The sequence below is a fragment of the Abrus precatorius genome, unplaced genomic scaffold, assembly GCF_003935025.1.
Source record: "Abrus precatorius isolate BTA unplaced genomic scaffold, Abrus_2018 Scaffold11, whole genome shotgun sequence".
In the NCBI taxonomy this organism is placed as follows: Eukaryota; Viridiplantae; Streptophyta; class Magnoliopsida; order Fabales; family Fabaceae; genus Abrus; species Abrus precatorius.
The window spans coordinates 17,093,825-17,118,533 of NW_020874303.1; the positions used below are offsets into that span (position 1 = coordinate 17,093,825).

At 30.5% G+C, this 24,709-nt stretch overlaps 1 protein-coding gene across 1 annotated transcript; it reads left to right on the plus strand.

Moving 5' to 3' along the window:
• Positions 1 to 4,979: 4,979 nt before the first annotated feature.
• LOC113855174 (diacylglycerol kinase 2) lies at positions 4,980 to 12,506 on the plus strand. The gene is made up of 8 exons (XM_027486689.1): positions 4,980 to 5,140; positions 5,818 to 6,933; positions 8,453 to 8,828; positions 8,902 to 8,978; positions 9,443 to 9,562; positions 9,673 to 9,837; positions 11,291 to 11,428; positions 12,068 to 12,506. The coding sequence occupies exons 2-8, from the start codon at positions 5,848 to 5,850 to the stop codon at positions 12,218 to 12,220; spliced, it is 2,115 nt and encodes a 704-aa protein (XP_027342490.1). The 5' UTR covers positions 4,980 to 5,140; positions 5,818 to 5,847; the 3' UTR covers positions 12,221 to 12,506.
• Positions 12,507 to 24,709: the final 12,203 nt, after the last annotated feature.

The window sequence follows — 24,709 nt, forward strand, 5'->3', positions numbered from 1 at the left end:
ATTTAATAATGAAAAGTCAACTTTTTACCTGTACTTTATATTTTCCTTATATAGGCACTATTATGGGCTAATGGGCTAATGGGTCTGCTGAATTAACCTTGATTTTGGCCTTTTACTTAAAGTAGATAATATTCTGATTATTACCCTTAATTAGGTTAATTACCTTTTAATCTTGACAAAGTGTATCCGTCCAAACTAGGCCAAATAAGTACTCTTTTTCCTTTTCCTACATATAAGACCGAGTAGTTCCTTATCCAATACAAATTCAAATAATAATCTAAAAAAAATTGAGAGTAATTTTTTTTTATCTTATCATTGATAATTACAAAATAATTTTGTTTACACAAAATTACACTTACAGAATTAATATTAATATTGTTCTCATCGTAATTTTAAGGCTTTTTAACATAAATAAAATAAAAAAATTATTATTCCCTAAATATCTTGAAAAGAAAAAATTACGTAAATGTTCTAAAAGTATATATAATAGAAGTTAATTTAAATCGACTTTCATTTTTGTTTTGAAAATTTTTACCCAGAAGTTGATTTAAATCGACTTCTATTTTGCTTTTAAATTTTTTTACATAGAAGTCGATTTAAATCGACTTTTATTCTGTTTTGAAATTTTTTTTACACAAAAGTTGATTTAAATTGACTTCTATTTTATTTTTAAATTTTTATATAAAAATTAATTTAATTAAACTTTCATTCTAGTTTCAAATTTTGTTTACACATAAGTCAATTTAAATTAACTTTCACTCACACATGAATATGTTTTAGAAAGAAGTTAATTATAATTAAATTTGTAATGCATAATTAAAGTTGATTAGAAAGAAGTCTATTATAAATAAATAAAAATTTGTTACTTGATGATGAGAAAATTTTAAAATTAAGTGTAAAAATTAGAGTGGGATGATAACATTCATTAGCAATCGTTTTGCACATCTGTTTTTAAACCTTACAACAAATTTTGATACAATGACACAATGTGTTGCACACAATATGCATGATATGCTGAAAGTATGTCACTCATTCCTTGTAGCTTTTAGAGCTAATTTGATTGCATGATAATTATATGAGACGTTCAATAAATAATTCCTTAGCTCAAGTCCTTAGAGATACAGCTGCTTTGAAAGCATCAACGTAAAAAAAAAAGATAAGCAAAAAATGTGAAGTAGAGGGATCCCATCCGACGAATTAGCTGCTTCATCCCTCGGTTAACTATCACTACCAAGTCTCCCTTCTAATTGATAGCTTCCACTGGAGCACTTGCCTTCGTGATGAATCCCTTAAGCTTTTACTATCTTTTTCCTTATTATGACGGATGAGCTGCTCCCTTTCCCGATTAACTACCTTTACTTGGTCTTCCTTTTTAATTGATAGCTTCTGCTGGAATACTTGCCTTCGTGATGAATTCTTTGAGCTTTTACTATCTTTTTTCTTATTCTTGCTAGTCATCGACTGTATGGTTTCTTGTCTTGCTCTTGTCGAGCTCCAGCCCGATCCCTATCAGGTAATTAAATTAGCTCTGGAAGCTATAAGGAATGAATGACATCCCTTCAGCATATCATGCATATTGTGTGCAACACATTATGTCATTATATTAAAATTTATTGTAAGGTTTAAGAACAGAGGTGTAAAGCGATTGCTAATGAATGTTGTCATCTCACTCTAATTTTCACACTTAATTTTAAAATTTTCTCATCTTTAAAAGATAACTTTTTATTTATAATAGAGTTCTTTCTAATCAACTTTAATTATGTATTATAAAATTAATTATAATCAACTTTTTTCTAAAACATATTCATGTATGAGTAAAAGTTAATTTAAATTGATTTATGTGTAAACAAAATTTGAAACCTGAATGAAAGTTGAATTAAATTAATTTTTATATAAAAATTTAAAAATAAAATAGAAGTCAATTTAAATTGACTTCTGTGTAAAAAAATTTAATCGACTTTTGTGTAAAAATTTCCAAAATAAAAGTAAATTTAAATTGACTTCTGTTATATGTACTTTTAAGATATTTACATAATTTTTTTCTTTTTAGGATATTTAGGAAATAATAATTTTTTTATTTTATTTGTGTAAAAAAGCCTAATTTTAAAGCATTTTTAATTTATAATACATACATTTAGGACTCTATATTAGTAAAAAAAAATTCATTATACAGATATTATTAAAGTAAAAAATTAAATAAAAGATTTAAATTATATTACATGATTTTTTTAAATTTAAACTGACACTTTTAACAAAAAAAAAAAGAGAGGATAAAATTTATGATTTTTTTACTTAAAAATTACCAATAAAACATTTTGGCACTTTAAAATTGTTTATTATTTTTTAAAAATTTATCAGAAACAAGATTTGAAATATCGTTATTTTGTCTTTAAATTTTTGCACATATATAAAAATTGCATTTGGCGTGTCTTGAAGTTCATGTTTTTGGTAATTTTAAAATTTTATTATTTTTTAGTATATATAATTTTTTTAAAAACCCCATTTGGAACCCCAAATTAAGATATTTTTCCCTGTAGAAATTGGAATGGAGTTATAACTCCCTCCGAAGTATATTTGGGGATGAGGATAATTTATTACGTACATGTTTTATATTTTGACTAATTTCATTTAAATGATAGATTTTATTTAAAACAAAATCATAATTAAACTTTTTCTCTTCTATCTCCATCCATTATCATGCTCCTTCTACCGTGGAAGTCCCATCTCTGATAAAAATACCAAAATACCCTTTATTACGTACATGTTTTATATTTTGACTAATTTCATTTAAATGATAGATTTTATTTAAAATAAAATCATAATTAAACTTTTTCTCTTCTATCTCCATCCATATGTTTTCTCATGAATTCAAATTTAATACAAACATAATTTTAGATTAATTATTATAAAAAATAAAATTTTAATTAATATCACAATTTATAACTGAATTGCATTATACTGTTAATATATTTAAATTAAAATTTCATTCACTTTCAGAATTTATTTTAAAATATAATTGTTTTTCCTCGTTTTACTTTTACCGACCTAATGCCTCTATTCTCAAAATTTCTCTCCATTGTAACAAAAAATGACACAGTGCAGTGTTAAAATTAAACTTTTAATTCCTTTAAACCTTAAATTTAAAATAAAAGTATAAAATGTGAGAAAAATGGAAACCATTGCAGTGATGCATCAGTGCACTGTTTCAGTTGCAGCACCTTGTTCCTTTCTCTCTGTCTAGAAGAATAATAAACAATGGGGTTATTGTTGATTATTAATTTATTATTCCAATACTGATCTTAACATTTTGTATAATTTAAACGAATGTTATTATAAAACACAGAGGGTTCGTATCAAATAAGGTAAGGTGCTTGTGCATGTGCGATGTGCTTCCTTGTTGATGGTTGATAGTTTATTTTTATTCCTTTGGAATGTAAGTTGATGATTGATAGCTGATTGTTTATAGTTAGTAGTTGTTTGATAGGGATACACAATTCATCATTTCATTAATTTTGACAATATCTTCACCAAGTAGTTGGCCAAGGAATTAGTGCCTATTTATTTCTTTGTTGGAGTATAGTTAATAGCCATTTTGGATCAGTGTTTTTTTTAAAAAATATTTTCAATATTTGTGTTATGTATATTTTTTACTGAAACGTTATTATTTTTTAGTATAAAGTTAATAATATAAAAATCAAATTAAAAATTTTATTATATATATGTGAAGAACTACTTAATTTTCCTGATAAAATTTTTTCTATAAAATAGATTCAATAATTTTTAAGAATCTTTAATTATATCAGAGATTTTATTCTCAATGCTATGAGATATACAAGTCTTCTATCAGAGTTTTTGAGGAAAAATTTTACGTCCTTTTTCAACCAAAACTTTTTTTTTAATTATAATATTTTAAAACAATTACTTCGAATAGACAAATAACAAAATTGATTATATGTCAAATTGTCAGCCTTCAATTGATGATAGTATTGAAAATTTGAAACCAATTAGCTTCAAAGCAACAATTTCGGATATGAATATCACTACAATAAATTTTGTTTATATTGGAATCATTTCATGACATGTATATTTAAAACAATTATTTATATATACAAATTCCTTTATAATTAAGCATTAATCCTCAAAACAAAACTACCTATTTAAACTTTTTTCTTTTACAAAATACAAGTAAATTTATCAACCTTTATAGTATAAACTAATAATTCTATCTGTACATTATCCATTGAGAAGAATATAATACAATGTTGTGATATAAATTGCTCCGGTAAATATTTCTTAAATTATTTATTTTAATTTACAATAATACTAAATAATATTTATATTTTATATAAGAAAATATAATAAACTAAAAGATATAGTGCTTTTAATATAATAATTTGTCAATAATAAATTATTAATGTTTCAATCTTTTACGGACGGAATCATTTAATTTGGAAAACGTACCATAATGACATTACTAAGTAATCCAATAAGAGAAAAGTAATTTATGATTTTTAAAATATACATTAAAATAATATCCTTGAGTTTGTATTTATTCTCATATTTTTTCTATTAATATTCTAATATTTAAAATTTTATATAAATTAGAAATAACCATACAATATACAGATAGTTATTGATTTATTTTTTAAAAAAGAAACGAAATCCCTAAAAAAATGTATTTGGTTACAATAACTATGCAACGAAAATTGGTTAAATATTTGTTTAGTAAAAAAAAAAGAATTATAAAAAATAGGAAGAAAGGATATAATGGTAAATAGAGGAGGAACGCGTAGCCCATTCGCATCTCACGGTGGATCCAACAGGGAAGGCGTGTTCATTCTGCAATGGAAATCCCGCCCTTTTTCCGTTTCTGTCTCACTACTTTTTCCTTTTTGTTTTTTTAATTAATATTATAAATATAATATTAAATTTCAACTTACTTTTTAATTAAGTAAGATGAAAAAGCAGGGGTTCAAAATCACACGCTGAAACGAAAATTTTGATAATATAACAACAATAATATTGGAGTTGTTATAATGTTTACTTCTTTGAGGGGGAAGAGGAAGAGAGGGATTGTAACAGTATTCGTTTAAGCTTCAATTCCATTTTCCCTCTCTCGCTCTCTGCAACCTTCATTCAGGTTTCACAAATTCCTCTCTAAATCTTTTTCCATCTAATTCATTGCGTTGCGTAGATCTATTCCCTCTCCTCTTTCTATTCGTTTTCTCATCAATTTTCTTTTTCCTTCATCGTATCTCTAGATTCCATCGTTAGCTGCATTTCCTTTCACTATGAAAACGTTTTTCGAATTTTCTCAATTTTCAATGTTAGGTTCCGCAATACTCAATTCGGTTTAGAATTTTAATGGAGCACTGTGCGTACCCTACGATTTTATTTTCGTTCGTAATTAAGCAGTTTTTTTATGAATTGTTTCGGAATTTATCTCTTCTTTTTGCATATTGTTTATATGTGTGATGTGATTTCATTTACTTTGCCAGTTGAAGGATGCTGTTTTGTTCCAAGTTAATCGATCATGATTCTTATCTTTTACTTGTCTTCTCGATGTAATTTTTATGAATAGTCTTTTCATTTTTTTCGTTTTCTGGAAAATGTACCACGTTAATTAACTCCATTCTGGAGAACCATCATTTTCTGTTCTGTATTTTTCTGCACTTCAACTGGTTCATCATGCTTTGCTGCCCATACTCACTGTGTTTTTTTGTATCTGTCTAGTTATTGTTTGACAGTCAGATATCTCTTTTCCTTAACATAATTGTTAACTATGACAATGAGTGACATTTCATCTTAAATGCTCAGGTTTTGCGTCAGACAGATGAGGTCAATCAGATGAGTTTAACCATGATAGATTTGGGAATTTCAATTTTGAGGGTGATCACGAGCCCTGATGCTTCCTGTGCATCTATTTTTGGGTGGCTGATCACTGGATCATTTGGCCTAATGGCTGTCGTATATGCTGTTCTAAAGTGGCAGCGAAGATCATCGTTGAATTGGATTAAAGCTGCAGCCCGAGAAAAGAAGAAAGTTTGGAAAAAGTTTAAAGTACCTCTATCGGTTCATTTGTGGGTTGAAGATTTTACTTACAGAGAACAGCCATCCACTTGTTGTTTCTGCTTGACCTCACTTTGGCCTTCTCAAAATTTAGCTACAACAGCCTCACCACGTACTCCTCTCCATCGTTGCTCTGTTTGTGGTGTCGCAGCTCATTTCCTTTGTTCTCAGTTTGCAGCAAAGGATTGCAAATGTGTGGCTCAGGCTGGTTTTAGTCATATTCGACATCACTGGTCGGAAAGATGGGTTAATGTGGATGAAAATAATGAGATATCTGCCTTCTGTTTCTACTGTGACGAGCCATGTGGTGTTCCATTTGTTAAAGCTTCTCCTACATGGCATTGCCAGTGGTGTCAGCGCCTAATTCATGTGAAATGTCATAACAAATTGACTAGAGATTCTGGTGATTTTTGTGATTTGGGTCCTTTGAGGCGAGTTATCCTTTCTCCTCTATGTGTCAAAGAAGTTGATGAAGATCAAAAGGGAGGGCAATTAAGTTCTATTATAACCTCTTCTGTTCATGGTCAGATTAGAAAGCGGCGTAACCGCAACAAAAATGGAGGTGGTTGCCATCCTAATGGTAGGTCACGCGGGTCCTCAGTTACCGATGCAACATTATTTGAATATGTGTTGAATGGTCTTGACTGGAATAAGTCCAGTGATGATAAGATCTTTGATCACATGAATAATGGTATACTATTAGGAAATGGTTTAACTGCTACCCCTAGCCAAATCAAGAAATACTCATTGGTTGATTTGCCACATGATGCAATCCCACTTTTGGTCTTCATCAATGCTAGAAGTGGTGGGCAGCTTGGACCTTCTCTTCATAGGAGATTGAATATGCTACTAAATCCTGTTCAGGTGATTACTTTGTCCTTGGTAAACAAACATTTTTATCAAAATAATGTCATCTGTTATCAAGCATGTTGCAGATATATCCTTTTGATCTTAGATTGGATCATATGATTTTTGTTAGATCAGTGATTATATTTACTTGTGATCTTATATCTAGAATCACTTGATCCTACCCATGCTGTGTTCTTCATACTTTAGTCATTGGGCATGGGCAATCAAGTTAAACCCAACCCATAAACCCAATGTGCACCCTCATGACTTGGGGCATATCATTCCTTCTCTCTTAGAGAAGGTCTGCTCTCAAACTTTGAGATAATTGAAAATATATCAAACTTGAGATTTGAACTTGCTGGCTTCAGTATACCACATGATATGATTAGGATTGCTTTCCACCACACGAAAAGTATAAGCTATTAGTAGAGACACAATTCTTGACATATAATACTTTGCATTTGATGCAGACCCTTCACCTTTTAAGCCATTGAGGATGCCTTACTAAGTTGAACTCAACTCACAGACCCAATTAGTACACTCACTGCCCTTTGGACATAACAATTGTAGACATGAAAAAATGAAACTTCAGTATTTTGAGATGTAGTCTGTTTCAGATATGGTTGCTGAGTGATGAGTTTGGTGGAAGACAACTGCAACAAAATAAAAAACTCCCATTAAATAAGGTTCACTACATGAATTACACAATGCTGTTGAGTTCGGTCCTAAATCAAATTCTCAAAGATAGGTGAAGATAGCTTAAATCTAACTTATTTTGACTAATATTCTTAAAGCAGGGCAGTTGTTGAACAGTGTGCTAATATTTTTTTACCCACTTCAAATTTAAAAAAGAGGACTAATTTTTTTCATGTACTTTCTTATAATAGAAGGTTTTAACTCTCATAGTGCAACTTTGTGACCAGTTGGTTTAACATCATTTAATTTGGATTCATGATCATGAAATTTCCTTTTCTTTTTGTTAGAGCAAGGAGAACGTTTTTTTTTTTAATAAAAGAAATGCTGTAATTTCATCATTAAGCATTGTTGGGTATGATATTTTAACCTGTTCGTTGTTCATGAATGTTTGCAGTAATGCAAATGTTTTGGTGTTGTATTAATAATCTTCTTTAAAACTGCTGACTAGTTAATAAAAAGGAAAAGAAACTAGATTCATAAATAGTTAAAAGAAATAAAAAAAAATGTCAGGCAAAATTGTGTTTGTTCCTCCTACCATGCAACATGAGAAATTACTCATGTTTTATACTATTGTTATCTTTCAATTTTCTAATTGAATAGAACTTTCTGTTGCCTTTTTCCCCTTGAAATTCTCGGGCTTTTTATAGTGAATATCTGTGTGATATTACAGATTAATGTTTCATTGAATCCTACTAAATAAGTTGTTGAGAGCAAGTCATCTATGAAAAATATTTTCTCCTTTCTTCTGTAAACTAGCAGTACTTACCTGGATAAAGACAAGGTTTTTCCTTCATATTAGTCTCATTTGACATTTTCTGATTTGGTTATTTTATTGTAGATTTTTGAATTGAGTGCTTCTCAAGGCCCTGAAGTGGGCCTGAAATTGTTCGGAAGTGTACGATATTTTAGAGTGCTGGTATGTGGTGGGGATGGCACTATTGCATGGGTCCTTAATGCTATAGAAAGACACAATTTTGAGTCACCTCCACCTGTGGCCATTCTTCCCCTTGGCACTGGAAATGATTTGTCTAGGGTACTGAATTGGGGAAGAGGCTTCTCCGCACTTGACGGACAAGGCGGATTAACCATGCTTTTGCATAACATCAACAACGCAGCAGTTACTATGCTAGATCGCTGGGAAGTTAAAATTGCAGAAGAAAACTCTGAAGGAAAACCAAAAAGAGTGAAAACTAAATCCATGATGAACTATTTAGGTACTTCTCTCAAACTACAACCATCTAAGCTTGTTTCTTAAGAATTACTGACATCTGCAATCTGCTTTTATAGGCATTGGATGTGATGCAAAGGTTGCTTATGAATTTCATGTTACTCGAGAAATAAATCCTGAAAAGTTTAGTAGTCAGGTAGAAATTCTCCCTTCCTCAAAGTATCATTGTAACATATTCATTCATGTTAGTCCTTGTCAATTGTCTAGTTTTCTTTCAATAATTACCATTGTAAAGACTGAGCAGTATTTCATTAAAATTATACTACTGGTACATGCTCTAAGGATAAACTTATTCTAAATTGCCCTATTAGCTTTAGGGTACTTAATTTAGTTGACTGAAATATGAGGCAATTTAGATTGATTCTTTTATTGTTGTTTATTATACCTCTTAATGACAACCAGGAGAGACCATGTTGAAGATGAGTGGATGTCCAGCAACATGGTTTTTGGACATTTCAAAAAATTATGCATGTTTTCTTCATCATTTTTGGTTAATTTTTTGGTTCTCTTGTATGGGGTATTTAACTTGTGTAGGACCCACGCCATGCTTTCTTACTTACTTTTGGGTTTGTTTATCTCTATTGGTAATTCTATTAACAGTTTTTGAATAAATTACGATATGCAAAAGAAGGAGCAAGAGATATTATGGACAGAACTTGTGCTGACTTGCCATGGCAAGTATGGCTTGAAGTTGACGGGAGAGACTTGGAGATTCCTAAGGTTAATTACTGGTTCCGATAATTTTTTCACGTTCTTATATTCATGTTATGAGTATTGTGTTCTTTAAATTTACACGCAGAGCATCATTTATTTATTCTTCTTTCATACAGGATTCTGAGGGCTTAATTGTGCTCAATATTGGAAGCTATATGGGTGGAGTAGATCTTTGGCAAAATGATTATGAGCGCGATGATGATTTTAGTCTTCAATCCATGCATGATAAAATGCTGGAGGTGGTATGTGTTTGTGGAGCATGGCACCTAGGAAAACTTCAGGTATTGGATATTTTAATCTTAAGCTCTTATGAAATATCAAATCAAGTCTTTATAATGATATTGTTAATTTAAATGTTTAATTATATTTTTTATTCTTGTAATTTGGACTATGTACAATTTCATTCTCTTAATTTGATTCTTGTAATTTAACTAATTAATTCTTTCTTCTTTTTAAATTAAGCAAAATTTAGTTTTTTTGTCGACTTCTTCTGCTTAAAACTATTAAATTTTTATTTTTCACTTAAAATTTTCATAAAATTAAATCAATTAAATTGTTATAAACTTTCATTTATTCAAAACTTACACACTATAACATCAAACTTAAATCAAATCATACGAAAATTCAAAAAATTTCTTCTTCAGCCCTACTATATCATTTCATAAAATCTTTCAAATCTTTTTAAGTTTTCATCTTCTATATTTAAAATTATTTTATATCACTAATAAATCTATAAAAAATTTCCAAAAACTTGAATAAAAAGATAATTTGAGAGTTTTAAGTAGAATAAAATTAATAAGGGACCAAATTTACTAAATTTTAAATTTCACATAGTCCAAACCAAAAAAACCATAAGTTTGATTAAGTGCCTAAATTAAATTATTCTACTACTTCAAAATTAAATCATATTTATAATTTCATATAATTATAAAGTAATGATGTGAATACATTTAAGGAAGTTATTGACGTATTATTTATTTTTTAATGATGTAGTTTAGTCATTTCACAAAGTAATTCAAATACCGAAAGTACCAAACTAATCCAAATTTTAACTTCATAAAGAAGTTTCACAGGTTCAATGATTCCCATCATTTCTTGATTAAGCATGGGTCTGAATTCTATGTTGGAGCCTCCCTAACAAGAATTTATTTTATTTTTTTAATTAACCTTCTATGTTTTTATTTTATATGCTAACTGTACATTGTCTAGGTTTTTTTTTGGTAAAAAACTGTCTTGGTTGTTAAAAAGCTCTGTCTTTGTTTCTGCTGCTAAGACACCTCCGGTTCCCCCTTATTCCTCCTTTCGTGCAGCGCAGCCCACTCTTAGTCAGCCCATTTCCCTCAAATATGGTTAACCGACATATCATTAAACCAATAAAATTAATAAACTTCTGGATTTATGTTGATGATAGTCTTCCATTTCTGTCCATTTGAAAGTCTTACTTTTCCATATAATATACTAAAGAGATTTTAAATTTGATCCAACGTCAGTGTTAATCTGTTTTCACATTAGTATCTTTTAATAGAGCTTGTCATACTATTTGGAAAACAGTTTTTTTTTTTTTATATACAAGTTATATATAAAACCTTGTCTATTGAAATGATTACTTTAGAGATTAATGTATTTATACATTTAAATTCACTCATATTTTATTGCAATGCTTATAAAACAGATAAAGATAAATTTTTAAATTGATGGTAAATTAGTAATACCAGTGCTTGATTTGCTCAATAGGTTGGACTTTCACAAGCAAGAAGGCTAGCTCAAGGTAAAGTCATCAAAATACATTCTTCCAGTCCTTTCCCAGTTCAAATTGATGGGGAGCCGTTTATCCTACAACCAGGCTACTTAGAAATAACTCATCGTGGGCAGGTAATGGCATGCTTTCATATTTTTGTAGTAAATCTAATTCTCACATTTTTAACCCAATGGTCAATGGTACATCTCTAGTATGTGGTTTAAGCGAAATACGTTCTATGCTTATTATGGGTGTAGAGTGCATTCCCTTCTGGGTTTAAAACAGTAATAACTCATCCAGCCTTTCATAAAATAAATAAATAGAACCATGGGTTTTATTATAATCACATTGACAATGAGAAAAAGGGAAACGGGGGCGTAGGTTACTGCTTGTCCCTATTGCAATAGTTAAAAACGGTCTGTACCTCCTGATGCCAAAGAGGAAAATATATCCAGATCATCACGGCTGCGCATGATGAGGTTTAATATCCTGTGTCAAAGGCGCATTATGCATTCTCCAATACCCTTTTCCCGTCCAACTAGTCTTCCCCTACTCCCAATTTCCCCCTCATTGAAAGAATAAAATACTGTAATAAAATACTGTAGACTTTAGCATGCGGAAGGCTTGATTGGCGTTGCCTATTGAACTGAATTAAGATGTTATAAAAAAATTCTTTTATAAAAGCTGTCTAGTTCACAAGAATTCTGAGCACAACTTAATTGCACTTTTGTACGGTAGTGTTGATATCATGCAGTCTTATCTTGCTTCTTCAGGCATTCATGTTGAGGAGGACTTCAGAAGATGAACCTAAAGGACAAGCAACTGCAATCATGACAGAGGTATTGCTAGATGCTGAGTGCAAGGGCATTATTAATGCATCTCAGAAGAAAGTTCTTCTCCAGGAGATGGCCATCCATCTTTCTTAAAGATCCACATCTCGTTCAGCCCACTTTATATATAGTTGCCCATTCATGGGTTTTTGCCCCTCTAATCCTTTTTCATAGGACCAGTTTTGGTAAAATCTCGGAAATAGAGAGAAAGATTAGTTCCACGAAGCAGCTAATATAAGAGTGAAAAACTTGCGGCGGCATGGTCAAGGTTTCCGTTTACTGTTTCTGTTGCGTCTAACATCCTGTGTATATTGTAACTCGGGCGAAATATAGTGTCATTAAATCACTGTAGTATTCTACCGTAATGAGATTTTCTTTTTTGAAAAGAAAAAAATGTTCAATTATTCTTAGTGCATTAAAAAAACTTAAACGTTTTTTTTTTTTTTTTGCTATAAAGTAAAAAATCCATTTACAATCCTTATAAGTAATGTAAAGCAATATTTTAGTAATGTGTATTTTTAATTTTTTTTTACATGACAAATTATGGATATATTTATTGGTTTTGTTACCATTAACTTTAAAGATTGATATGAAGAAAATGAAAGTAATTATTTTTATTAAAAAATGACATTCAGTGCAGTAATTTTTTTAAAAAAAGAATAATGGTTTGTTATCAGCGCAATATAAACTGTACATTGCACCCACGCGTCGTGTGCAAAATAGCTAAAATCCTTTTTTTGGATTTTTTTATTATACATATATTAATCAATGTTTAAGAAGTACGATAGAAATTAAAAATAAAAAAAATATTATTAATATTTCATATATTTTAACGTAAGTTTTTAGCAAGAAAATATTTTTAATTATTTAATTTAATGTATTTAAATTAACGAAACTATTTATGCTACTATAATCACCTTTTTTCTTTCAAGAGTTTGTGGTCAAAAGGGCAAAAACTATAATCTCATTTATCAAGTAGCATTAATTAGGCATAGCTGTCTTCACGATTAATTGTCGTGCTGGTAAGGAGCAGACGCATGTCCTAAGAATTGGAGGATTTTGCTTCCACGTTGGAGAGAACCGAAACTATTTGTAGTCACATATCGATTTGTAGGCCACTCTGTCTAATCCCTAAAACTCAACCAATGCCTTTCATTTCTCTTCTACGACGATTTTCTCTCCGAGTTTAAGGCAGCCGATACCTATGGCATCTAAAGTCATGTGTGCCATGCAACCATCCAACACTTTGATCCTCCTACGATTCGCACGACCTAACGCGTTTATTAATCTTGGAATTATCGATCCTTGCTCTCAACTATACGTTCTATCAATTTCAAAATTATTGAAACAGCATAAGAAACGGTTTGCTTCTCACTACTGATCACAACATCTGTCTTTCCTGTTGGGAAGAGACCCCAAAATAACAAATGCTTACGTTAAAAACAAGGAAACAATATGCAAATGATCCGTGGACCAAATCAAACATAAGAAAAATTAAATGGTTTTATTAAAAAATATACTCCCAACATAATTTCTAGTGCACTCTGACGTATCTCTTTTTTAAAAAATATTTATATAAAACAAACACTAATTAACAAGACAAAAAAAGGCCTTGATTTTTATATGATATCGAAGTTATACCTATTTGTTATCGGCGCATCAAAGGGGTGCCAAAATTTGGCAATAGGAATGAGATGTTACCATAGTTTTAATTTGGGTCATGGACTACAGGTTTTTTATCCATTAATTAGTCATTCATGATTAACGCATTTTTTAAAACAAATATTACCTCTCTTTCGAAACAAACACTTAATTCATCAAAATTAATAACAAATAATCATATATCATAAATTTATAAACAATTCCAGAAATACTTATAATAAACATTAATTAATGGCTTATATATATATATTAAATCAATAAATATATTTATTTATATAAATAAAAATAGTACTTAGTTAACACAAATATCACGATAAAAAATATAAAAAATAATTAATATATTTAAAAATGAGACTTTAGTTTTTATACCTATTACAAAAAATATTAGTAACTATTTTTTATAAATACAAAATTAGTAATTCATTGTACTTTGCATGATACAATTTTTTTAATCTTATTTATAGGATAACTTTTATCAAACTATCTATGTTAAAAAAAATATATGTTAGCATCAGTTGATGCATTAATTTTTAAAAGATCATTTTATAATATTTCATATTTAATTTTACTTAAAAAAATTAAATTCTAATTTAAATTCATTAAATCATTAATTCAAATTCACTATAAAATAAAAATAAAATTCAACTGCAAACAAGGGAATATTAAATACTTTTAAAATTTTGTAAACTATCTAATAAATAGGATCATGAAAATTTTCTTTAACGTCATCCTATAAAAGAATAATTTAATTACAATGAAGTGCCCATCTATTCTAGAGTGCATTGACGCTTCATTGTATTTAAACTCGTAAAAGAGACCAGATGAAATATAATTTATCCTTCATTGCTCATTACCCCATATTATACACCTCTTTGACTATTTTTGTTTGTTTTAAATATTTTATTATTTTATAAAATTAAAAAATAGTAATTAATTTTTCAATAACACGTGCATTTATTGGCATCATACACAAATAATTGTATATGGATATTTTTCTTAATAAATAACATGACACAAAAAAAAAAACGCGTGTGCATGTGTGGATATCAGACATGCATTACTTTATTTTCTATATAGAACAGGAAATCCCTTGTAATTCGATCATGGATTTTAGTTTTTGCCTCCTGCAAAATCACACATTGATATCCGATACAAATTTTGTTATTGTATATAATATTATATATAATTATTTTATGTTTATGCATCCGAAAAAATACATAAAAAATATAAAAAGATACCTAAAACTGTCTCCATGACATGTTCAAAAACATTTATCAGTTAGATACTTTACTCGTTTAGGTGATAAAAAGGGAGAAAAATGTAAAGACAAAGCTAATAAAAAACACGTTTTGGTAATCACTTACCTTAATTTGGAATCATGCAATGAAGGGGGGGAAAATGATGAAAATAAATCAATAATATTGCAAGTGTGACTGTTTGTTCTTTTATTTCTTTTGGATCATGACTGTTTGTTTTTGAATCTGCATATCTAATCGTACTTTTGGTTGGCGGGGCCTCCACTCTTGAATGAATAAGCCAAGTAGTTGTTGGACATTAAGAAGAAAAAAGTACCTAAAGAAAGCACACTTTAGTTCAACACATTGGGTGAGCATTAGCGATAGAGTATCAATGCTAAGCGTACTTGTGACTCACGGCTAGTAATGTGAGGTTAGAGAGAGTATGGATCTCGTGGTAGAGAAGCACTCTCCTATATAGCGCTGTATTACATGTGACTCACGGCTAGCTAAGTGAGATTCAGTCTGAAATTCAACATGCATTATTGCTTGGTCCCACAATCTTCCAAAAGCCATGTTTGATCCTTGCTTCAGGTGGCTAACCAAGTCGCTTTGGGTAGTGTACGTAGGAGTGATAAAAAAACTTGCATGAGTGTAAAGCCTCGTGTTGACATGTTGGATTAAGGGATCATTAACAAGAACTTATGGAAATAATATATTTTTTAGCTGTAAATAAGCAGCGGAAATGGTGCTACTAGCATTACAATATTCGAATAAGACTAGTCAAGGAGATAATGCATAACTAGCCCGTGTGAGTGCTAAAGCTACGAAATATGATGATATGTTATAATTCATTTGTAAAGCATGTAATTTAAGTCTCACGTTAAAGGTACGAGACTTATAAGACTTTGAGTTCTTCAATTGAAATGACAAACTTTTGAAACCTAATTTTCGTAAGGTTCTTACATTATAATAAAAACATTAATATATTTTATTAAAATAAACACTTTTTAGTTTATTAATTTTTATATTAAACTCTTTAATCCCAAACGCACAATAAAACACGTGCAATTGGTTCAAAACAAAATGAATGAAGACATATAGGACCACTTTGGTATTATCTTTCCCTCCGTTCCGATCTTCCCAAGAACAAAAATTGCATACTTTCTTTTCCTTTTCTTTAATTGTATTTTCCTACCAAACAAAGGATGGCCTTCGTTTGTGGCTCCTCTTTTTTTATTCCCTTCTATGTGTGCATGCCAAATAGAAGAAGGGAAACATGGAGTAAATAAGGGTGAAAAGGAAGCAATCAAGGCAATAAACGTAAGGGTTTAAACTTGGATAAAACCAAACACATGCTGACCTATAATAGCAGGTCATGTATACGCCGGGTAACCACGCTTAACATTTTTTTTTCTTGTATAGAAGAAACCTCCACTTTAGACACGCACTCAAATTACAGACACATTTCAAATGAAATGATTACTGCAGCAAAATATTTGAAGACATGAATAGTCGAAAATCCGCCCATGAAACGCTTTATTTTCATTATTTTAACTATTTATATGCTGTAGCAATTAATTAAAAAATGAATGAATAATAGGAGTTATAAATTGGCTGCTGCATCTACGTGCATATGAAAACAAAGTTACAATTATAAGCTAGCTAGGATAGAAGCTTATATAATTATAAGGATCACAAGATCATATTTTGGTGATATTGTTGTGAAAAAAATGGCAAGAGAAACAATTTTTTTATTACTATATTATTAATTAAATCAACATTAAATAATACATTATCTTCAAATATGCTATTGAATTGAAAAATGAGTGTGTATGATACTGAAAGTTTAAGTTTGTTTTAAAAAATTTCTTGCTGGCTGGCTGACAGTGGAAAAGCTAGCAACTAGCTCAAATGATAATAAATTCATGATGAAGCTGTCAACAATAAAGGAGTGCAATTGTTTCACTTCTTTAAAGAGACCAAGTTTGTCATGAACCGATCCCCGAGTAGCTGTGTCTTTCTCTGAGTTTCATTTCCCAAGAAAAGTCAGATACTCTACATTTACTCTCTCTCTCTCCAAATGCTTTTCAATTTGAAATGCTAAAAGATCTCATCTCACTATTACTATGACTCCACGAAAAGGAAGAAGAAGCTGATATAGCTGATCCAAGCTTTTCCTGAGATGGTTTCTGAATTTTCAACAACTTTAGAAGCTCCATAAATACATTACACTAAAACACACATATCAGACATACAGACACTAATAGAATAGAAGAGAAGCTCTATTTTCTCTTTCTCTTTTTTTCATGTTTAGTTTGCATCAGCTTATGCATGCAGCTAGATACATCGTCATGATAATGGAAGCTGCTGGTGTGGTCATATAGATCATATATCTGTTCTCTGGCTAGCTAGCAAAAGTGGCAGAGACATAGAATCCCTAGCTAGCTTCTCCTGATTCTCGTTAACTGTTCCAGCACATCTCTTATCTTATCTCTATTTCTGGCATCTCATCCCTTTTTTCATTCACCCTTTCACATTCACACATGCCTCAGCAACTTCAGCAACTAGTGCATGACTTCAATACTCATCACTGTCATTTCACTACGCAACAAAAATATAATAAATTCAACAGTACATCATGTTTCAAAAGCCCGCATCACACGCACATTTTTTTTATTTATATATTCATTTGAAGATGTATATGCTATATAATAATTATTTAACATAATAACTGAATTAATATTGCCCATTAGATATATTTCATTATTACTTGCTTTACTGGGTAACTATTAATTTACCTGATGTAATTTCATTCAGATATTCACGAAAATGATGGCTAGCCTTTTTCCCAAGTAAATTGTGAGGTTGGCTTCCCTATAAAAATTACCGGCTTGAAAACTGGTTAATAGAGAAAAGCTGAAAGAACATCAGAAGAGGGATGTTATGTTTTGAAACTGTACAGACACCTAAGAAGCATAGCAGCTAGTTGCAGACAAAGAAAGAATTTCACATCTGATAGGTTTTCACTGTTGATGCTTTCATTTAGCTTTCTTGTCCACGTGAAATAAACATTCCCGCAGGTGTGAGACCCTGGGATTAGCTAATTTATTTCGTAATAATATATTATAAGTCTTGTCTCTGTGAAATATATGTTAATCTAAAATTAATATACCAGAAAACTAGAGAGATTTGTTTGTTTGCACACATGCATCTCTCTCTCTCTCTCTCCGTGAGTCATTGTGTGTGAGAGAGAAAAGGAGAAACATAAAAGGAGGATAAATCTCGCCTCTTTATTTAAGCTTAAAAAAATGCAAGTATTTTCTAAAATTAATAGGTTTCTAAACATGGACTAATTCTTCGCACAAGTGCTTCACATGAGAAAAATTAAATAAATGTATGAAGGGAAACTCAAACTTGTTTTTCTAGATATGCGGAAAAATTGATTCAACCATCACTAAAGTTCTTGGAAAATGGAAGAAGCTATAGCATATATAACTTCACATGTGTAATAAAAACAAAGGTAAAAAAAATGCAACCTTTATAAAAATTTACAAGTAAAAAAGATCACAAGTGATCATAAGAGTTGAAAATCCTAACCTTGCAAACAAACAGTAAAAGACCCTTCTTTTTGTGTAAATTGAGAGAAAGACGAAAGGAAGAGAAAGGCTTACCAACAGAAATGGCATGAAGAGGAGAGACAAATTGAAAGGAAATAATAGCAAAAGTTGGGTGGGGGGAATGAAGCCTGGTCCGAGAATCATGATGTGTTAGAGGGTAAATTTCCATTGGAAACTTTAACTGAAAGAATTGATCTCATCAGTACTCTCCTCCTCCATGACCCTCGAGCCAGACAACATTCCTCTCAACCTCACCTTTGCAAGGACATAGCCACATAACCATTCATATATACATGTATATATGAAGAAACAGCTTCATGTAGTTGAAGATTATAACTAGAAACCCAAATGAAGAAGAAGTACTTTTGAGGGGAATGAAGCCTGGTCCGAAGCCTTATAGTTCTATCCACTGTGAACCTCCTTTGTGAAAAGCCTCGAGCCAGCCAACATTCCCCTCAATACCAACCCATCTCAACACGTTTTGCTCTTTCCCCTCAAAACCCTAACCCACATATAGCTTCTTATATAATGGGAGACCATGTGGGTGTGTGGAAGAGAGAGAAAGAGCACTGACTCACACTACACTAATGGTGCTTTTTAGTTACCCATTCAGATGTTCCAAAATTAGCTTTATGCAAAATGAAACTTAAACTAACTACTGAGGTGTGTTAGATAAAATAAACAAAAAAACCGAACCATCGTACGTAGTTAACGCAAGGCCACAAAAGACGGAGAAATTCTTTCAACGAAGAACATCTAAGTAAGTAATTTCGATTTGTTTTATGCGCCCAGATTTACTAAATTCGGTTGCCTAACGTGACTGCTCACCGTTAAATTCATCCATATTTTTATGTCCACACTAGAATTTCCCACATATGTAACAATACTATAATAGTAAAAACTACCGATTTATTTGAATAGAGAAAAAATATTACCCAAATAAAAAAATTATTTTATTAACATTAATTGCTATACTTATTAATTTTTATTAATGATTTTTATTCTTAGATTATTCAAATTATTTGAATATTTTCAGATTTTAATTTTATATAAATAAAAATATTTTTTAAAACAAACAAATAATATAATATAGGAAATTATCCGCGAAGACATCGAAGTACTTGTAAAGTTTAATATTGACTATCAAGATTAATTTGTTATTCCTTCAACATTTTATTAAAAAAAATTGGGAATGACCTGATGGTGCCGGTCAACAACCGACCCGTTACCTGCTACCAACAGTTGCTCGTAGTCAAACACAGAGAACAAGACAAAATGAGTATTTAAAATACACTTGACACGAGACAAGTATGGCTTCAATGCGATTCTTTCATCATTGCCTTATTATTTTTAGCCTTTTGTTATCCCTACTTTCGAACTCCCCTGTACGATGCTTTACCCGCACGGCCACATCATATCACAATCACATATCACCTCTTCTTCCTTCCTTTTTCTTTTTCAACTTTCCCTCTACCTATGCATCTACTCACTATTAAATCTATTTTCTTTATAATCAATAATAGAAACTAAATTTAAGATATATATTATAACATATATTTAAAATAAATAATACAAAGATAGAGATAGTATCGTATCCTACAAGGTTTTATTAATAATATATAATTGTTAGAAGATATAAAATTTAAAATTATATAAGATATTAGGTCAAGTTTAAAGTATTTTGCTCTTATTCTCGAAATAGAATATGATTTCTAAAGTTCAAAATTAAGTCAAGCTTAGTCACGTTAATGCGATGAGATAAATCATAAACACCCTAGTGTCTAACCTCTCCAAACAAAGGATTTCCCTTTACCAATATTTGATTCACTTATGAGAAGAGAATGTTCTATTAAACACCTTTTAAGATTTACTCATTAATACCCCGCATCCATTTTATAACTCTACACATGCATGACTGATCAAGTACGAATGTATCTTCACTGTTTCATCTCTAAGACTAGACTAGCTAAATAAAACCTAGTTTATATAAATAAATTGGTATTATGTAATTTAATTATCTTTATAATATTAAAAATGCAATTATCTACGGGAAATATCTGCACCCTGCTCGTTTAACGTTAAATATTAAATGTCTATAATGATAATGATACGGTAGACGAGAATTTCTCCTCCCTACCTGGATGGTCTAGTGAGCTAGAGAAAATAGTCTCAGCCTTTGTGAGACCAGTCTCTTCAATTATTGGACTCAAAATAAAAATCACGAGTCTCTAACTCTTTTAATTATAAAAATTATGGCTAGGCAAAGCTTTATTTTCGCAAATCAAATGCAATCGTAATTATGTGAACCCATTTATACTTTCATTATAAATACTACTATTTTTAATATTTATGTATTCATCCGTCTTTTACTAATAGCCTAAACGATCATACTCTCGAAGGGTATATATAAAGCATATTTACCATATTGTACATCATAATAAGTTAGGTAGATTTGAATATGTGAGTGGAAGAGTTTTGTGTTCTAATGTACAGAGAAATGGATTAATGAGCAGCATAAGGGGGCATACAACCTATCATAAATAGAGCACGATATACACTTCTGACTCCAACCAGTGCCATGTCTAGTATCTAGCTTCTTATGTGTCATCTCATTTTACTGTTTCAAAAATCTAAGGATCAATCAGGTGAGTTGTAAATATGTAATTTTTTTTCTTCTTGATTCCCATTTTATTTTACTTTACGTTATCACTTATGCTTGAATTTTTATCATTCCTTTCATATAAACATGTATTTTATTTTTGAAAATATATTTTAGTATTCCTATTTAATTTGTAATATCAAGTCTTAAAATATGTTTTACGTATCCTTACTTAAAGAATCGACGTTACTTCTTTTTACAGTTCTTTTATAATTTTAAATATAACATTGTATAAACTCCTTGACCGGTGACTTTAAATTTTCTTACGATTCAAACCACTATGGGTTGTTCCTCTTACTGTTTATTACGTAAGCAAAATATTTTACTATTTATTACCCTAGGAAGAACCACTTTTACACATTTTTTGTGAATTTCTAATAAGAGAGTTGTCAATTCTTGTGACTTGACTATTTACTCGATAAATAGGTAAACAATTTCAAGATCGATTCTAAAGTTGATTCTACATAGAAAATTAATTTTAAATTACATGAACTTAGGCTACACAATTTACCTCAATTGAGCCGATAAAAGACGCGTGGTTACACAATTTTGTGTGAACTCAGCTGATGATAAAAAGGTCAATTCATGTTACTTGATTATATTCAATAGGTTTACATTAATCAAAGATTTAATTAGTTACATCTAGTGCGTAATTTAGTTAGGTCGGTATCTATCGTTCTACATAATTGTGAGACAAACAGTAACCTTATATTATTAATTCATGAAAAAAAATAAATTTTATTATTATATTAAAAAATATAAAATAAATTTTTTAGTCAAAGTAAAATTACGTGTGTATTTCTCTCTTGATAGACATTAAATAGGTGAAAACTATTTAATATGTATAAAAAGAGAGTTACACCTAAAATTAAAATGACTAATCATGTTACAAGAGAATATCTTTTTTCCAAAAAGATTATTTTGATACTTAATTAAAAAAAAAGAATTTGAAAGCATGCATGTAATCAGATATGTTATTTCCCAATAACTATACTTAAAACACTTGTTAATAGGACTTAAATTATAATTGGACCTGATTAAAATTTTAGAACGCGAAAAACAACTCTTCCGTATTATACATAAGTCGTACTTCTTTCCTTCATATGAGTCTAATGACCAAAGTTCATATGTATAACTTTTTTAAAAAATCAGCCTATCTATAGATTGTGAGTATTAATTTTTTAATGAGAATGTTTTAATTTTTTTTTAAATGAAAGTATTTTTAAAAATATTACCAAACAAGAATATTTTTAGAGATTGATTTATTTATCATACTAATTGATTTTTTATATTATTCATTTATTTTTCAAATTTAATATTACTTAAAATTTTAATTTTTATAATTTATTTTAAATTTGATTTAAAATAATATAGTTTTATTAATAATAATCATATACTATATTTTAAATTATTTATTTAAAAATATCAATTTAATTTAATAATATTTGTATAATACACAAAAAAAGAATTACTAAAATTAAAACACACACATAAATGCATACCTTTGTTGTAAAAGTGTGCAAATGGCATAACCGTATTTTTATAGATTGGTAGCTTAACTAAATTAAAGCAATGGTATGTGTAGTAATATGAAAATTTTCTATTAATCGATCTGATAGAGCATGGGCTTCTGAGAATTGATAGTATCTTAATTAAGCACAAGAAACAAGCTAGGAGCTAACAACAAGGTGAGCAAAGTGAAATTTGTCATAAAGTGATGAGCAAAAGGGCGAGTTGTAAATTTGTTGAGAGGAAAGTATAAGGTTAGAAAAGAAAGTAGAAGGTGTGTGAGCGATGGCATAGAACTTTTGTCTGGCCAAGTATGTGAATATATATATGAGAGAGGTACCACAAAATTAATTAAGAGGAGTGGGATAAGCAGCGGTGTTTGTGATTGGATATGAAGAATTAGAGGAATGGAAGGTGAAGGATAATGCAGATGCAGATGCAGATGCATGATGCATGATGCATGCAGACACTTTTGTTTATAATGAATGAATAGGGTAAGGGTGGGAGAGGGAACAGTGTCTTGCGTGAAAGACGTCATGGGAAAGACGGCGAATAGGGAATGGGTGAATCTGAGGCGTTGAATGAGAAGATCTAACGGTAAGAAATGAAAGCGGACATGTCGGTGTCAGCGGGAGCGTAGGATGGGGAGAACCGAGTAAACACCCCGAGTAACGAGGAGTGCCACAACAAATTACTCCTACCAACACCCCTTCACCTATCACCATATATATGAATCATAATCAATCAATGAATGTCTAGTACAACACACACCTCCACCCCCCATTTAATCCTCTTGACGTCGACCACTCCACCCAATACACTCTCTCTCTCTTTCTTCCTTCTTTTCCTCACAAGTTTCAACCCTTTTCACTTTTATGTAAATTCGAGAGTACATAATAAATATTTTAAATATTATTTTTTCTTGTTTATTACGGGTCCTTCAATGCATTATGAAATAGTAAGTAATAAATTAAATGAAATCCCACAAAAAGAGTGTTTTTTTTTGTTTTCTTTAGTAAGCGGAGAGTCAAAGCGGTGTGCGTGGAATCGACGGCTGAGATTCTCCGAGCATGGTACGCTGCAGGCATGGCCATGTGCTGCCATTAAATGCTCGTTGGTACGGCGTTGTGTGGGTCCCGTTTGGAGGGGACAAGAGCACGTGGTGTGAATTGAAGACTAGGGTCACGTGGGGGACCACCATTGGTGACCAGATATGTTTGGTTCATTTTCTAGTAGGGACCACTATTTTCAATTATGGGGTCATCATAATGCTCATCAGTAGTATGTTATGCATCTTCAACACCCTGTATTGCGCATTTCTCGGGCCCTCCCCTAATCTATATATCACCTGCATGTCCCCTGCACTGCACATGAATCTCACTCGTAATTGTAATCTAGTGCAAAAATGGCTTAATCATTTGACTTTATATTATCACATTCTTCAGAATACTAGATTCTTTTTATAAATATCAATACATTATTATTAAAATAATAATATGAACAAATTATGGGGGGCATGGGAAATTCTCATGTATTGATAATCTATTTAACTGTACACTTGTGAGTAACCTGCTTAAGCAGAAACATTATATCCTAAATCTCAAGGGAAAAAAGAATAAGAAAATTAAATTAACATGGACAGATAGATATTGTCACGCTTGTTTTAAAAAGGGTGGGAGTGAGTGAGTGAATGAGGTGGTCACTCTCAATTCTCGAGCCATAAGCTCAACAGGAAAGCTATGTCCCAATGTTTTGACTAATCAGCGCAGACATTTATTACCATCGACTTTATATATGAAGATCTGTGCATGTCAAGCGGGGGAATCCAAAGATGTTTGGTGTTTTGACAACTTGAATAGCAGCTGAGCTTGCATTTTCAACATATAAATCATATCAGAAG